The sequence below is a fragment of the Salmo trutta genome, chromosome 9 (assembly GCF_901001165.1).
Source record: "Salmo trutta chromosome 9, fSalTru1.1, whole genome shotgun sequence".
Lineage (NCBI taxonomy): Eukaryota > Metazoa > Chordata > Actinopteri > Salmoniformes > Salmonidae > Salmo > Salmo trutta.
The window spans coordinates 48,210,802-48,227,889 of record NC_042965.1 but is presented as its reverse complement, the minus strand read 5'-3'; the positions used below and the strand labels follow the sequence as shown (position 1 = coordinate 48,227,889).

Sequence of the window (17,088 nt, the reverse complement as noted above, 5' to 3'; positions counted from 1 at the left end):
CTGTATATAGCTCCACATTGATCTGGTACTGGTACTCCCTGTATATAGCTCCACATTGATCTGGTACTTCCTGTATATAGCTCCACATTGAACTGGTACTTCCTGTATATAGCTCCACATTGATCTGGTACTCCCTGTATATAGCTCCACATTGATCTGGTACTCCCTGTATATAGCTCCACATTGATCTGGTACTTCCTGTATATAGCTCCACATTGATCTGGTACTCCCTGTATATAGCTCCACATTGATCTGGTACTTCCTGTATATAGCTCCACATTGATCTGGTACTCCCTGTATATAGCTCCACATTGATCTGGTACTTCCTGTATATAGCTCCACATTGATCTGGTACTGGTACTCCCTGTATATAGCTCCACATTGATCTGGTACTCCCTGTATATAGCTCCACATTGATCTGGTACTGGTACTCCCTGTATATAGCTCCACATTGATCTGGTACTCCCTGTATATAGCTCCACATTGATCTGGTACTTCCTGTATATAGCTCCACATTGATCTGGTACTTCCTGTATATAGCTCCATATTGATCAGGTACTGGTACTCCCTGTATATAGCTCCACATTGATCCGGTACTCCCTGTATATAGCTCCACATTGATCTGGTACTTCCTGTATATAGCTCCACATTGATCTGGTACTTCCTGTATATAGCTCCATATTGATCAGGTACTGGTACTTCCCTGTATATAGCTCCACATTGATCCGGTACTCCCTGTATATAGCTCCACATTGATCTGGTACTTCCTGTATATAGCTCCACATTGATCTGGTACTTCCTGTATATAGCTCCATATTGATCAGGTACTGGTACTCCCTGTATATAGCTCCACATTGATCTGGTACTCCCTGTATATAGCTCCATATTGATCAGGTACTGGTACTCCCTGTATATAGCTCCACATTGATCTGGTACTGGTACTCCCTGTATATAGCTCCACATTGATCTGGTACTTCCTGTATATAGCTCCACATTGAACTGGTACTTCCTGTATATAGCTCCACATTGATCTGGTACTCCCTGTATATAGCTCCACATTGATCTGGTACTCCCTGTATATAGCTCCACATTGATCTGGTACTTCCTGTATATAGCTCCACATTGATCTGGTACTCCCTGTATATAGCTCCACATTGATCTGGTACTTCCTGTATATAGCTCCACATTGATCTGGTACTCCCTGTATATAGCTCCACATTGATCTGGTACTTCCTGTATATAGCTCCACATTGATCTGGTACTGGTACTCCCTGTATATAGCTCCACACTGATCTGGTACTCCCTGTATATAGCTCCACATTGATCTGGTACTGGTACTCCCTGTATATAGCTCCACATTGATCTGGTACTCCCTGTATATAGCTCCACATTGATCTGGTACTTCCTGTATATAGCTCCACATTGATCTGGTACTTCCTGTATATAGCTCCATATTGATCAGGTACTGGTACTCCCTGTATATAGCTCCACATTGATCCGGTACTCCCTGTATATAGCTCCACATTGATCTGGTACTTCCTGTATATAGCTCCACATTGATCTGGTACTTCCTGTATATAGCTCCATATTGATCAGGTACTGGTACTCCCTGTATATAGCTCCACATTGATCTGGTACTCCCTGTATATAGCTCCATATTGATCAGGTACTGGTACTCCCTGTATATAGCTCCACATTGATCTGGTACTGGTACTCCCTGTATATAGCTCCACATTGATCTGGTACTTCCTGTATATAGCTCCACATTGATCTGGTACTTCCTGTATATAGCTCCACATTGATCTGGTACTCCCTGTATATAGCTCCACATTGATCTGGTACTCCCTGTATATAGCTCCACATTGATCTGGTACTCCCTGTATATAGCTCCACATTGATCTGGTACTTCCTGTATATAGCTCCACATTGATCTGGTACTTCCTGTATATAGCTCCACATTGATCTGGTACTCCCTGTATATAGCTCCACATTGATCTGGTACTTCCTGTATATAGCTCCACATTGATCTGGTACTCCCTGTATATAGCTCCACATTGATCTGGTACTTCCTGTATATAGCTCCACATTGATCTGGTACTTCCTGTATATAGCTCCACATTGATCTGGTACTCCCTGTATATAGCTCCACATTGATCTGGTACTTCCTGTATATAGCTCCATATTGATCAGGTACTGGTACTCCCTGTATATAGCTCCACATTGATCTGGTACTGGTACTCCCTGTATATAGCTCCACATTGATCTGGTACTTCCTTATATAGCTCCACATTGATCTGGTACTTCCTGTATATAGCTCCACATTGATCTGGTACTTCCTGTATATAGCTCCACATTGATCTGGTACTCCCTGTATATAGCTCCACATTGATCTGGTACTCCCTGTATATAGCTCCACATTGATCTGGTACTCCCTGTATATAGCTCCACATTGATCTGGTACTTCCTGTATATAGCTCCACATTGATCTGGTACTTCCTGTATATAGCTCCACATTGATCTGGTACTCCCTGTATATAGCTCCACATTGATCTGGTACTTCCTGTATATAGCTCCACATTGATCTGGTACTCCCTGTATATAGCTCCACATTGATCTGGTACTTCCTGTATATAGCTCCACATTGATCTGGTACTTCCTGTATATAGCTCCACATTGATCTGGTACTGGTACTCCCTGTATATAGCTCCACATTGATCTGGTACTCCCTGTATATAGCTCCACATTGATCTGGTACTTCCTGTATATAGCTCCACATTGATCTGGTACTTCCTGTATATAGCTCCACATTGATCTGGTACTCCCTGTATATAGCTCCACATTGATCTGGTACTCCCTGTATATAGCTCCACATTGATCTGGTACTCCCTGTATATAGCTCCACATTGATCTGGTACTTCCTGTATATAGCTCCACATTGATCTGGTACTTCCTGTATATAGCTCCACATTGATCTGGTACTCCCTGTATATAGCTCCACATTGATCTGGTACTCCCTGTATATAGCTCCACATTGATCTGGTACTCCCTGTATATAGCTCCACATTGATCTGGTACTCCCTGTATATAGCTCCACATTGATCTGGTACTTCCTGTATATAGCTCCACATTGATCTGGTACTGGTACTCCCTGTATATAGCTCCACATTGATCTGGTACTCCCTGTATATAGCTCCACATTGATCTGGTACTGGTACTCCCTGTATATAGCTCCACATTGATCTGGTACTCCCTGTATATAGCTCCACATTGATCTGGTACTTCCTGTATATAGCTCCACATTGATCTGGTACTTCCTGTATATAGCTCCATATTGATCAGGTACTGGTACTCCCTGTATATAGCTCCACATTGATCCGGTACTCCCTGTATATAGCTCCACATTGATCTGGTACTTCCTGTATATAGCTCCACATTGATCTGGTACTTCCTGTATATAGCTCCATATTGATCAGGTACTGGTACTCCCTGTATATAGCTCCACATTGATCTGGTACTCCCTGTATATAGCTCCATATTGATCAGGTACTGGTACTCCCTGTATATAGCTCCACATTGATCTGGTACTGGTACTCCCTGTATATAGCTCCACATTGATCTGGTACTTCCTGTATATAGCTCCACATTGATCTGGTACTTCCTGTATATAGCTCCACATTGATCTGGTACTCCCTGTATATAGCTCCACATTGATCTGGTACTCCCTGTATATAGCTCCACATTGATCTGGTACTCCCTGTATATAGCTCCACATTGATCTGGTACTTCCTGTATATAGCTCCACATTGATCTGGTACTTCCTGTATATAGCTCCACATTGATCTGGTACTCCCTGTATATAGCTCCACATTGATCTGGTACTTCCTGTATATAGCTCCACATTGATCTGGTACTCCCTGTATATAGCTCCACATTGATCTGGTACTTCCTGTATATAGCTCCACATGGATCTGGTACTTCCTGTATATAGCCCACTATGATCTGGTACTGGTAATCCTGTATATAGCTCCACATTGATCCTGGTACTTCCTGTATAATGCTCCACATTGATCAGGTACTGGTACTCCCTGTATATGCTCCACATTGATCTGGTACTGTACTCCCTGTATATAGCTCCACTATTGATCTGGTACGGTCTCCATGTATATAGCTCCACATTGCTCTGGTACTTCCTGTATATAGCTCCACTATTGATCATGGTACTGGTCCCCTGTAATATAGCTCCACATTGATACTGGTACTCCCTGGTATATAGCTCCACATGGATCTGGTACTCCCTGTATATAGCTCCACATTGATCTTGGTATTCCTGTTATAGCTCCACATTGATCTGGTACTTCCCTGTATATAGCTCCACATTGATCTGGTACTCCCTGTATATAGCGCCACTTGAATCTGGTACTTTCCCTGTATATGCTCCACATGATCTGGTACTTCCCTGTATATAGCTCCACATTGATCTGGTACTTCCTGTATATAGCTCCACATGATCTGGTACTTCCTGTATATAGCTCCACATTGATCTGGTACTCCTGTATATAGCTCCACATTGATCTGGTACTCCTGTATATAGCTCCACATTGATCTGGTACTTCCTGTATATAGCTCCACATTGATCTGGGTACTTCCTGTATATAGCTCCACATTGATCTGGTACTCCCTGTATATAGCTCCACATTGATCTGGTACTTCCTGTATATAGCTCCACATTGATCTGGTACTTCCCTGTATATAGCTCCACATTGATCTGGTACTCCTGTATATAGCCTCCACATTGATCTGGTACTCCCTGTATATAGCTCCACATTGATCTGGTACTTCCTGTATATAGCTCCACATTGATCTGGTACTTCCTGTATATAGCTCCACATTGATCTGGTACTCCCTGTATATAGCTCCACATTGATCTGGTACTTCCTGTATATAGCTCCACATTGATCTGGTACTCCCTGTATATAGCTCCACATTGATCTGGTACTTCCTGTATATAGCTCCACATTGATCTGGTACTTCCTGTATATAGCTCCACATTGATCTGGTACTTCCCTGTATATAGCTCCACATTGATCTGGTACTTCCTGTATATAGCTCCACATTGATCTGGTACTCCCTGTATATAGCTCCACATTGATCTGGTACTTCCTGTATATAGCTCCACATTGATCTGGTACTCCCTGTATATAGCTCCACATTGATCTGGTACTCCCTGTATATAGCTCCACATTGATCTGGTACTCCCTGTATATAGCTCCACATTGATCTGGTACTCCTGTATATAGCTCCACATTGATCTGGTACTCCCTGTATATAGCTCCACATTGATCTGGTACTCCTGTATAAGCTCCACTGATCTGGTTACTCCTGTATAGCTCCACATTGATCTGGTACTTCCTGTATATAGCTCCACATTGATCTGGTACTTCCTGTATATAGCTCCACATTGATCTGGTACTCCCTGTATATAGCTCCACATTGATCTGGTACTTCCTGTATATAGCTCCACATTGATCTGGTACTCCCTGTATATAGCTCCACATTGATCTGGTACTTCCTGTATATAGCTCCACATTGATCTGGTACTTCCTGTATATAGCTCCACATTGATCTGGTACTCCCTGTATATAGCTCCACATTGATCTGGTACTTCCTGTATATAGCTCCACATTGATCTGGTACTTCCTGTATATAGCTCCACATTGATCTGGTACTCCCTGTATATAGCTCCACATTGATCTGGTACTCCCTGTATATAGCTCCACATTGATCTGGTACTTCCTGTATATAGCTCCACATTGATCTGGTACTTCCTGTATATAGCTCCACATTGATCTGGTACTCCCTGTATATAGCTCCACATTGATCTGGTACTCCCTGTATATAGCTCCACATTGATCTGGTACTCCCTGTATATAGCTCCACATTGATCTGGTACTTCCTGTATATAGCTCCACATTGATCTGGTACTTCCTGTATATAGCTCCACATTGATCTGGTACTCCCTGTATATAGCTCCACATTGATCTGGTACTCCCTGTATATAGCTCCACATTGATCTGGTACTCCCTGTATATAGCTCCACATTGATCTGGTACTTCCTGTATATAGCTCCACATTGATCTGGTACTTCCTGTATATAGCTCCACATTGATCTGGTACTCCCTGTATATAGCTCCACATTGATCTGGTACTCCCTGTATATAGCTCCACATTGATCTGGTACTTCCTGTATATAGCTCCACATTGATCTGGTACTTCCTGTATATAGCTCCACATTGATCTGGTACTGGTACTCTCTGTTTATACAGTTGAAGTCGGAAGTTTTTGGTCTAAATGCAAAGTCTTATGTTTGGGGAAAATCCAACACAACACATCACTGGTTGCCTCTTTATTGTCAACCATGGTGGTGGCTGCACCATGTTATGGGTATGCTTGACATCATCAAAATAGGGGAGTTTTTCAGGATAAAAATAAACGGAATGGAGCTAAGCGCAGGCAAAATCCTAGAGGAAAATCTGCTTCAGTCTGCTTTCCACCAGACACTGGGAGATGAATTCACCTTTCAACAGGACAATAACCTAAAACACAATGCCAAATCTACACTGTTTGTTAGTGGCCTAGTTACAGTTTTGACTTAAATCTGCATTAAAATCTATGGCAAGATTTGAAAATTGCTGTGTAGCCATGACCCCCAACACCTTGACAGAGCTTGAAGAATTTTGAAAAGAATAACAGGCAAATATTGTACAATCCAGGTGTGCGGAGCTCTTAGAGACTAAGCCAAGAAGACTCACAGCTGTAGTCGCTGCCAAAGGTGCTTCTAACATGTTCTAGCTCATTGTTGAGGAAAAACTCATTCCAAGTGTCACGTATCCTCTCTCTCCGGCCTCTAAGTCATCGGGCTGCTGATTATCCTGCACACCTGTCACCATCGTCTCGCCCACCTGCGCCTCATGACACTCACCTGGACTCCATCACCTCCTTGATTATCTATCTGTCTCTCCCCTTGGTTCTTTCCTCAGGTGTTATTGACTCACAACGCACGAACATGTTTTCATGTCGCTGCGTTGTTGTTTCATTTGTTTATTAAAACACTCACTCCCTGAACTTGCTTCCCGACTCTCAGCTCACTCGTTACAGAATAACACCTCACCTAAGGGAAGCATCAGGGAGTGTTTTTTTTTTTTGTGTCTGAGTAAAAGATGTCGGATCCGGGAACCGCTACAGGCTCCCCTGCCTCAGCCGGCTCGTCGGGATTTCATGCCTCCGCCGGATTGCCAGGCTCCCCCTGCCTCAGCTGGTCTGTCAGGTTCCCGCGCCCCAGCTGACTCGACAGGTTCCCGCGCCTCAGCTGACTCGACAGGTTCCCGCGCCTCAGCTGGTCTGTCAGGTTCCCGCGCCTCAGCTGGTCTGTCAGGTTCCCGCGCCCCAGCTGGTGTGATAGGTTCCTGCGCATCAGCAGGGGTGACCAGTCCGCTCCTGATCCCCGGGTTCATCCCCTTTGACGGCATCCTGCGGCTAGAGCCATACGTTGGGGAGGGGGTACTGTCACGTATACTCTCTCTCCAGCCTCTAGGTCATCAGGCTGCTGATTATCCTGCACACCTGTCACCATCGTCTCGCCCACCTGATGACACTCACCTGGACTCCATCACCTCCTTGATTATCTATCTGTCTCTCCCCTTGGTTCTTTCCTCAGGTGTTATTGACTCTGTTTTCATGTCGGTGCGTTGATTGTGTTACATGTTAATCGTTTCATTTATTTATTAAAACACTCCCTGAACTTGCTTCCCGACTCTCAGCTCACTCCTCACACCAAGGATCAGGCAGAGCTCATTTTCCAGTTAATAAGAGGTTTATTAGAGCAATTGCAAGGAAGCTTACCCTCCGGATGAAACCAGAGAGCAAAACTGAAAGATCAAACACTCCACCAACACAAAGAGCTGTTTACCCCTGCTAGGGGGAGGCAAGCTAACCAACGAGATAATTAGCTCTACTCCCTTAAAGCATTGACCAAACAAGCACAGATTGTAACCAGGTCTTCACAGCCTATGTGTCTCAGATTGGCAGGATCAGATCTTTAGAGCCTAAACAGAGGACAAGAATTCAACCTGGCTTTTAGTGCCCAGAGATAAGGACCAATCACAAATCACTCTTTTGTGGGGTGTACAAAGAGGTTACTGGACAACTGTGGAAAGTGACCCGTGACTGTGGAAAGTGCCCCGTGACTGTGGAAAGTGCCCCGTGACTGTTGAAAATGACCCGTGACTGTGGAAAATGACCCGTGACTGTGGAAAGTGACCCGTGACTGTGGAAAGTGACCCGTGACTGTGGAAAGTGACCCGTGACTGTGGAAAGTGACCCGTGACTGTGGAAAATGACCCGTGACTGTGGAAAATGACCCGTGACTGTGGAAAGTGACCCGTGACTGTGGAAAATGACCCGTGACTGTGGAAAGTGACCCGTGACTGTGGAAAAGCTATATAAACTGTAAAGCAGCAGAGGAGGGTGAAAGGAGAGGGAGAGAGGAGCTACTGGACAGAGAGATGCTCCCCAAAACATACCACCGCACGCACGCACGCACGCACACACACACGCACACACACACGCACACACACACACACACACACACACACACACACACTTGACTGACCAATAATCTCCAAGGTTTCCAAGGTTTCCTGCTCCATGGGTTGTTCGTATACACACCTAAGGAGGGAGGAGAACCTTTAAAATAGGCCTGCTGCCACTCTCACATGCACATACATTTTCTTAAATAAACTATTTTGTATCGAAATCTTAATACAGCCAAGCAGGTGGTCAACATTAGAAGATAAACCTGCATAGTGAGTCACCTGACTGGTTAATCTGAGTAGAAGGGCTTAAAAAGGACCCCAGAAGTTCATTATTGTATCAGTTAGCGGGTGAAGTATGGGAGAAAAGCTAACATGGCAGTCAGAAGCTTTAGGTAACTGCCATTTTACCAGCAAAACAACGTATGGCTGACCGAGTCATAATAAAGCGGCCATTTTGAAGTGGCTTGCCACTAAAACGTTTAACCGTATGTAGCCATAAAAACATCGGTGAACTAGACCACTTTAGCTGATCAGGGACATTTATAGACATTGTCTAAGCAAACCGTTTCAAACCTGTTGCATAATTTCAAAAAGGTAAATAGAGTAAAGTAATCAACTGTAGCTGAATAAACGTTTGCCAATATTTAAACCTACAGTATATGCATGTAGCCTCGGTCCAAATGTACTTCCACTTCAAAATAGACTCAAACTAAGAGTCCTGGTTAAATATACCAGCATGGCAGGTCACATTTCAGAGCTAATTATAATATTTCAAAGATGAAGGAGCTTTCAGTTGCACTAAGTTCTAGAACGAGTCCTATAAACTAGATTAGGGGAACATTCGAGGGAATGCGTAAACTACCCAGCTAGCACATTTGGTTCCTTGGAAGTCGTGGTAAAATATGTTTTTGGTTGAACATAGAGCTCCACAGTGGAGGTATCATAATACCCAGAAAACCCAGTGGTTAAAACAGGGAAATGGTTCCATTTGTTTTCCACCGTACATTTTTCCCCATAGGGAGAAAAACTTAAAATAAGGGCTGTGTTTCGTGTAGGCTTACCATGGCATGATGTTTTAATAACCATGTAAATATCTCTCAGACAAGGTGACTTTGATCAATATATTCATCTCTATTTACTCTCAGATTCGAGAATGCAAATTAGCATCAAAGTAGACATCATGCAAAACTACAAAACCCATCTCTAGCTGACACCTTTGCTAACAGGTATTGTGTCAATTTCAGACTTACACAAGACAGTTCACAGAATAAACATTTTTAAAAAACGTAGCCAATTTATTCATTACTACATTTAGTTAACATTAAATGGTTAATCCAGAGATTCTTACCTTTGTCTCGATTTGGCAGTCTCATCCAGAGCATCATGGAATTTGTAGTTCTTTATGATAGCCACATTAGCATTTCATTTTTGGAGGGTAAATACGGGCGAATTAATTGATAAAAGTCACCTTGTCCTACAGAGATTTACAAGATTACCAAAACATCACACCAGGATAAGCTTGCATGAAACACAGCCCTTATTTTAAGTGTTTTTAAAATGTACGGTGGAAAAAAATATTGGAACCATTTCTCTGTTTGACCGCTAGGTTTTATGGGTATCATGACTCATACTGTGGTACTCTATTGGTTGTGGGAATGAAGCCAATGTTTTTTAAACGTTTTGAGAACAGAAGTGAACATTTGGCTCTGTCTGGGAACATAAGGTTGCAGGGAGGTTCTGAGAATGTTTTACTCCGGTTCCTTGAAAAAGTTTTCCTGGGAGGTTTCTATTTACGCTCTGAGATTGAATTTATAAGTTATTTGGAGGTTTTTCAATAACTTCCTTAAAATGTCCAATAATGTTTCAATAAGACTTTTAATAAAACTGCTAGAATATTTTGAGTTTAACTCAAAGCACAGATAGGACACAAGGAAATTCATTTCCTTAAGTATTAATCAAGCAAACACATTTATTTTATACTGTGAGACGGCATCATTGAGATTCAAACCTATAACTGTGTGTTCTTTATCCATGGAATTAGTCCAATACGCCACCAGGATGGACCTAGCATGCCATGTTTTTTTTCCTAATACAAAGCTGTTCATTTTAGTCTACTAAAATAGACCCCATTTAAAAGGAAACAAGCGCTCATTAAGATCAAGTGTGACCAATTAGAGGAGAGAGTTTTGTTGATGCGGAGAACGGAATGTATGTTTTTAAATAACATTCTTAGAAGGTTCTCTAGAATATTCTTAGAATGTTACTAAAGTTTTATTGAAAGTTGTCTTAACGTTCTCTGAACAAATTGAGAACATGACTTTAAATAGAACCATGAGGAAACCTGTAGGAAACGTTATGCTGCAAGTACTGAAATTCCCACAAAATAATGTTGTTTCTTAACGTTCTCTGAACAATTTGAGAACATTCCCAACGTCAAATCAATTGGAGAACGTTCCAAGAACATTCCCAAATGTTTTATTAAATGTAACCACGTTTGAACTTTTAGGAAATGTTCTGTTAATGTAATGAAATACTAAGAAATTAAATGTTTCTTTGTCTAGTTCCTTAAATGTGCTGAGATTGTTTCAAAGCCAAGCAACCAGGAAGTTGTGGGAAGGTTGTACGCTAAATAACCATAGGACAACCACGCTCTCACCAAGCTGTAATAAACCTGTGGTTCTCAGAAAGTTGTGCTTGCTGGGTAAGGAGAATAGGTGGGGTACTCTTTGCCTGGTTAAGTCAGTGTGCACCCTCTGCAAAACACAGCAGACAGATCTTTTTTATAAATAATTAGGATAAAACGTGGGCTTAAAAATGAAGTTTAGTCATTCATTTAACATATAAACATTATGTGCTAGCTGTTTAACTGCCTTTGCACTCTTGCAAGAGTTAGATATGTACTTACAAAGTTAGATACTACTAACAAACATGACAAATTCAGTCAACCATCAAAACAATACTCTTATCAAATGTTACGTTTCTAACTGAACACTGAGCTCCTCCTACCTGCAAGTCTCATTCTGCCTCTCTCCTCTCCCACAGACAGACAGCATGCAGGTAGCAGCTGTAGCAGTAACACTGTGTACTATAGCCTATGAGCCTGGCCTCCCCAACCTAGCAGAGCAGCCCCGGGGGGGTTACAGCTAAGATTAGACAGCTAATACCTTAGATCACAGCTCCATTCCTATTAGAGGAAACAGCCTTTAGCCCGTGACCCCTGGGCCCTAGCCAAGCCTCCTGACCCCTCGCCAGGCCCCTAACCAAGTCTCCAGACCCCTCACCAAGCCCCTAACCAAGCCTCCAGACCCCTCACCAAGCCCCTAACCAAGTCTCCAGACCCCTCACCAAGCCCCTAGCCAAGTCTCCAGACCCCTCACCAAGCCTCCAGACCCCTCACCAAGCCCCTAGCCAAGCCTCCAGACCCCTCACCAAGCCTTCAGACCCCTCACCAAGCCACTAGTCAAGCCTCCAGACCCCTCACCAAGCCACTAGTCAAGCCTCCAGACCCCTCACCAAGCCTCCAGACCCCTCACCAAGCCCCTAGCCAAGCCTCTAGACCCCTCACCAAGCCCCTAGCCAAGCCTCCAGACCCCTCACCAAGCCCCTAACCAAGCCACTAGTCAAGCCTCCAGACCCTCACCAAGCCTCCAGACCCCTCACCAAGCCCCTAGCCAAGCCTCCCGACCCCTCACCAAGCCCCTAGCCAAGCCTCCAGACCCCTCACCAAGCCCCTAGCCAAGCCTCCAGACCCCTCACCAAGCCCCTAGCCAAGCCTCCTGACCCCTCACCAAGCCTCCTGACCCCTCAACAAGCCCGTAGCCAAGTCTCCTGACCCCTCACCAAGCCACTAGCCAAGCCCCTCACCAAGCCTCCTGACCCCTCACCAAGTCCCTAACCAAGCCTCCCGACCCCTCACCAAGCCCCTCACCAAGCCCCTCACCAAGCCTCCAGACCCCTCACCAAGCCCCTAGCCAAGCCTCCCGACCCCTCACCAAGCCCCTAGCCAAGCCTCCAGACCCCTCACCAAGCCCCTAACCAAGCCTCCAGACCCCTCACCAAGCCCCTAGCCAAGCCTCCTGACCCCTCACCAAGCCACTAGCCAAGCCTCCAGACCCCTCACCAAGCCTCCAGACCCCTCACCAAGCCTCCAGACCCCTCACCAAGCCCCTCACAAAGCCTCCAGACCCCTCACCAAGCCCCTAACCAAGTCTCCAGACCCCTCACCAAGCCCCTCACCAAGCCCCTAACCAAGCCTCCAGACCCCTCACCAAGTCCCTCACCAAGCCCCTAACCAAGCCTCCAGACACCTCACCAAGCCCCTCACCAAGCCCCTAGCCAAGCCTCCAGACCCCTCACCAAGCCCCTAGCCAAGCCTCTAGACCCCTCACCAAGCCCCTAGCCAAGCCTCCAGACCCCTCACCAAGCCCCTCACCAAGTCTCCAGACCCCTCACAAAGCCCCTCACCAAGTCTCCAGACCCCTCACCAAGCCCCTCACCAAGCCCCTCACCAAGCCTCCAGACCCCTCACCAGACCCCTCACCAAGTCCCTAACCAAGCCTCCAGACCCCTCACCAAGTCCCTAACCAAGCCTCCAGACCCCTCACCAAGTCCCTAACCAAGACACTCACCAAGTCTCCAGACCCCTCACCAAGCCCCTAACCAAGCCTCCAGACCCCTCACCAAGCCACTAACCAAGCCTCCAGACCCCTCACCAAGCCCCTAGCCAAGCCTCCAGACCCCTCACCAAGCCTCCAGACCCCTCACCAAGCCTCCAGACCCCTCACCAAGTCCCTAACCAAGCCTCCCGACCCCTCACCAAGCCCCTCACCAAGCCTCCAGACCCCTCGTCAAGCCCCTAGCCAAGACTCCAGACCCCTCATCAAGCCCCTCACCAACCCACTAGCCAAGCCTCCAGACCCCTCATCAAGCCCCTAACCAAGCTCCTATCCAAGCCTCCAGACCCCTCACCAAGACCCTAACCAAGTCTCCAGACCCCTCACCAAGCCACGACTCCAGACCCCTCACCAAGCCTCCAGACCCCTTACCAAGCCCGTAGCCAAGCCTCCAGACCCCTCACCAAGCCCCTAGCCAAGCCTGCAGACCCCTCACCAAGCCCCTAGCCAAGCCTCCTGACCCCTCACCAAGCCACTAACCAAGCCTATATTACCACTGACCAGCTATAATACCACCAGCTATATTACCACTGACCAGCTATATTACCACTGACCAGCTATACCAGCTATATTACCACTGACCAGCTATACAGCTATCTTACCACTGACCAGCTATACAGCTATATTACCACTGACCAGCTATACAGCTATATTGCCACTGACCAGCTATATTACCACTGACCAGCTATACCAGCTATATTACCACTGACCAGCTATACAGCTATATTACCACTGACCAGCTATATTACCACTGACCAGCTATATTACCACTGACAAGCTATATTGCCACTGACCACCATATTACCACTGACCAGCTATATTACCACCAGCTATATTACCACCAGCTATATTACCACCGACCAGCTATATTACCACCAGCTATATTACCACCAGCTATATTACCACCAGCTATATTAACACTGACCAGCTATATTACCACCAGCTATATTACCACCAGCTATATTAACACTGACCAGCTATATTACCACCGAACAGCTATATTACCACCGACCAGCTATATTACCACCAGCTATATTGCCACTGACCACCAATGACAAAGAGAAAACAGTTTAGACATTTTGCTCATTTATAAAAATATTTTAAAAAACGTAAATACCTTATTTACATAAGTATACAGACCCTTTGCCATGAGTCTCAAAATTGAGCTCAGGTGCATCCTGTTTACATTGATCATCCTTGAGATGTTTCTACAAGCTGATTGGAGTCCACCTGTGGTAAATTCAATTGATTGGAAAGGCGCACACCTGTCTATATAAGGTCCCACAGTTGACAGTGCATGTCAGAGCAAAAACCAAGCCATGAGGTCGAAGGAATTGTCCTTAGAGCTTTGAGACAGGATTGTGTCGAGGCACAGATCTAGTGAAAGGTACCAAAACATTTCTGCAGCATTGAAGGTCCCCAAGAACACAGTGGCCTCCATCATTCTTAAATGGAAGAAGTTTGGAACAACCAAGACTCTTCCTAGAGCTGGCTGCCCAGCCAAACTGAGAAATCGGAGAAGGGCCTTGGTCAGGGAGGTGACCGAGAACCCGATGGTCAGTCTGACAGAGCTCCACAGTTCCTCTGTGATGATGGGAGAACCTTCCAGAAGGACAACCATCTCTGCAGCACTCCACCAATCAGGCCTTCATGGTAGAGTGGCCAGACGGAAGCCACTCCTCAGCAAAAGGCACGACAGCCCGCTTGGAGTTTGCCAAAAGGCACCTAAAGGACTCTCAGACCATGAGAAACAAGATTCTCTGGTCTGATGAAACCAAGATTGAAATCTTTGGCCTGAATGCCAAGCGTCACGTCTGGAGGAAACCTGGCACCATCCCTACGGTGAAGCATGGTGGTGGCAGCATCATGCTGTGGGGATCATTTTCAGCCGCCAGGGACTGGGAGACTAGTCAGGATCGAGGGAAAGATGAACAGAGCAAAGTACAAAGAGATCCTTGATGGAAACCTGCTCCAGAACGCTCAGGAACTCAGACTGGGGCGAAGGTTCACCTTCCAACAGGACAACGACCCTAAGCACACAGCCAAGACAACGCAGGAGTGGCTTCGGGACAAGTCTTTGAATGTCCTTGAGTGGCCCAGAAAGAGCCCAGACTTGAACCCGATCGAACATCTAGAGAGACCTGAAAATAGCTGTGCAGCGACGCTCCCCATCCAACCTGACAGAGCTTGAGAGGATCTGCAGAGAAGAATGGGAGAAACTCCCCAAATAAAGGTGTGCAAAGCTTGTGGCGTCATACCCAAGAAGACTCGAGGCTGTAATCTCTGCCAAAGATGCTTCAACAAAGTATTGAGTAAAGGGTCTGAATACTTGTAAATATAATATTTACGTTTTTTTGCAAAAAAAAACTATTTTAATTGCTAAAAAACTGTTTTTGCTTTGTCATTGTTGGGTATTGTATGTAGATTGATTAGAGAAAAAAAATATTTAATCCATTTTAGAATAAGGCTGTAACATAACAAAATGTGGCAAAAGTCAAGGGGTCTGAATACTTTCCGAATGCACTGTATATACCATATTAGGCCTGTGTTGCTTCTGGGAGAGAAATAAAATGTGCCATAGCAGGTATATTAGTATATTAGTTAACCCAGGAATTTTAATAGCATTTTGAAGCATCTCTATATCTCATATGCCAGAGCGAGCGAACCGCCTCAGAGTAGGAACGTAGAGAAGAGACTCAAGAGATTACGTCATGCAACCCTTGCGGCCAGAAATGTACTTCAACAAGCCCTTCACTTGCGCCAGAAGGCAGAACAGCTAACCATGCCCTATGAAAGTGTCAATAATATGAGTCACCTGCACATTAATGCAGAGATAATATGGGGGTGTAGAGGATTTACTCACTTGACTCGTGACTCTTACTTCAAGAGTTTGAATCTTGTATACATTAAGCTTGTTTTTAATTTTTTTAAGCCGTTTGCATTTGATTTTTCCAGGCAATGGCATGCCATTAAAATGTTATTGATATATCTAGTGAAACATGTAAATGAGATAGATCAGCACTTGGCTAGGGCGGTATCCAGATCGTCATACCGGCCTTGTGACATACCGAGATATTCGGTAATACCGGCACTGAACACAAGGGGCGCTGTTTTCAACCCCACTAATACTCTGTAATCCGAAGGTTAGCAATGTTAACAAGTGTATGTAAAATTCCATAGAGAATGCTAACTAAATGCTAACGAGCGCATTGCGAACCTTTTGTACAGTTTCTGACCTAAACTATACAAGTCTACAAGTAACTCAATAATTCTACTCACAGTTTGCTGCACGCACAAAACAAATATTAGCCAGCAAGGCTCTTGATCCAGGAGGGGATTCTCTGCTGTTACCAAGCAAATGCTTGATTTTGGAAGAAGCTAACCACTTAGCTAGATAGATAACTAGCTAATAAATTAACAAACCAAATGCACAACTGCAGAGCATTTGGCACATTTTAGACAGGTAACTTAATAGTTCTAAGAGCATGCAAACCTCTGGATGTGAATTCCATACTGTAATTGGATCACCTGGCGCATGTTGCACAACAGTAAGTGACTCACAAGGCTCTGGTCTCTCTGGTCTCTCTCTCTTTGGTGTGTGTTGTAAACAAACACCACATGACATGTGACTGGGTACTACCGTAAGCTTCATAATAATGTGACAGATCAAATAACGTATTGCACAAGTTGACTGCAGGTATTTACTTAAAAAGTAGCTGAAAATATTCAAATGTATGAAAAAGAAATCGTCTAAATAAATAGTTTCAACGGTATTGAAAAACCCTCCGGTGGCTTTTCCCAAATACTCCGGTAGAAGGTTAATG

The 17,088-nt window shown here is 44.8% G+C and overlaps 1 protein-coding gene across 3 annotated transcripts in view; it reads right to left on the bottom strand.

The window, feature by feature from the left end:
* Positions 1–16,816, bottom strand: part of kank1a (KN motif and ankyrin repeat domains 1a) — a 105,949-nt gene extending 89,133 nt beyond the window's left edge. For 2 of the 3 annotated variants that reach the window (XR_003879585.1, XM_029763896.1), the window contains exons 1-2: positions 11,598–11,659; positions 8,669–8,724 (exon numbers count right to left, since the gene is read on the bottom strand). Coding sequence is in view for 2 of the 3 variants with exons in the window: in XM_029763896.1 (XP_029619756.1) it covers positions 8,669–8,724; positions 11,598–11,644 (103 nt within the window). In the remaining variant the exon portion in view is untranslated. Of the gene's footprint in view, positions 1–8,668; positions 8,725–11,597; positions 11,660–16,757 lie in introns of those variants that run through there. The other variant, XM_029763897.1, reaches the window with a different exon arrangement.
* Positions 16,817–17,088: the final 272 nt, after the last annotated feature.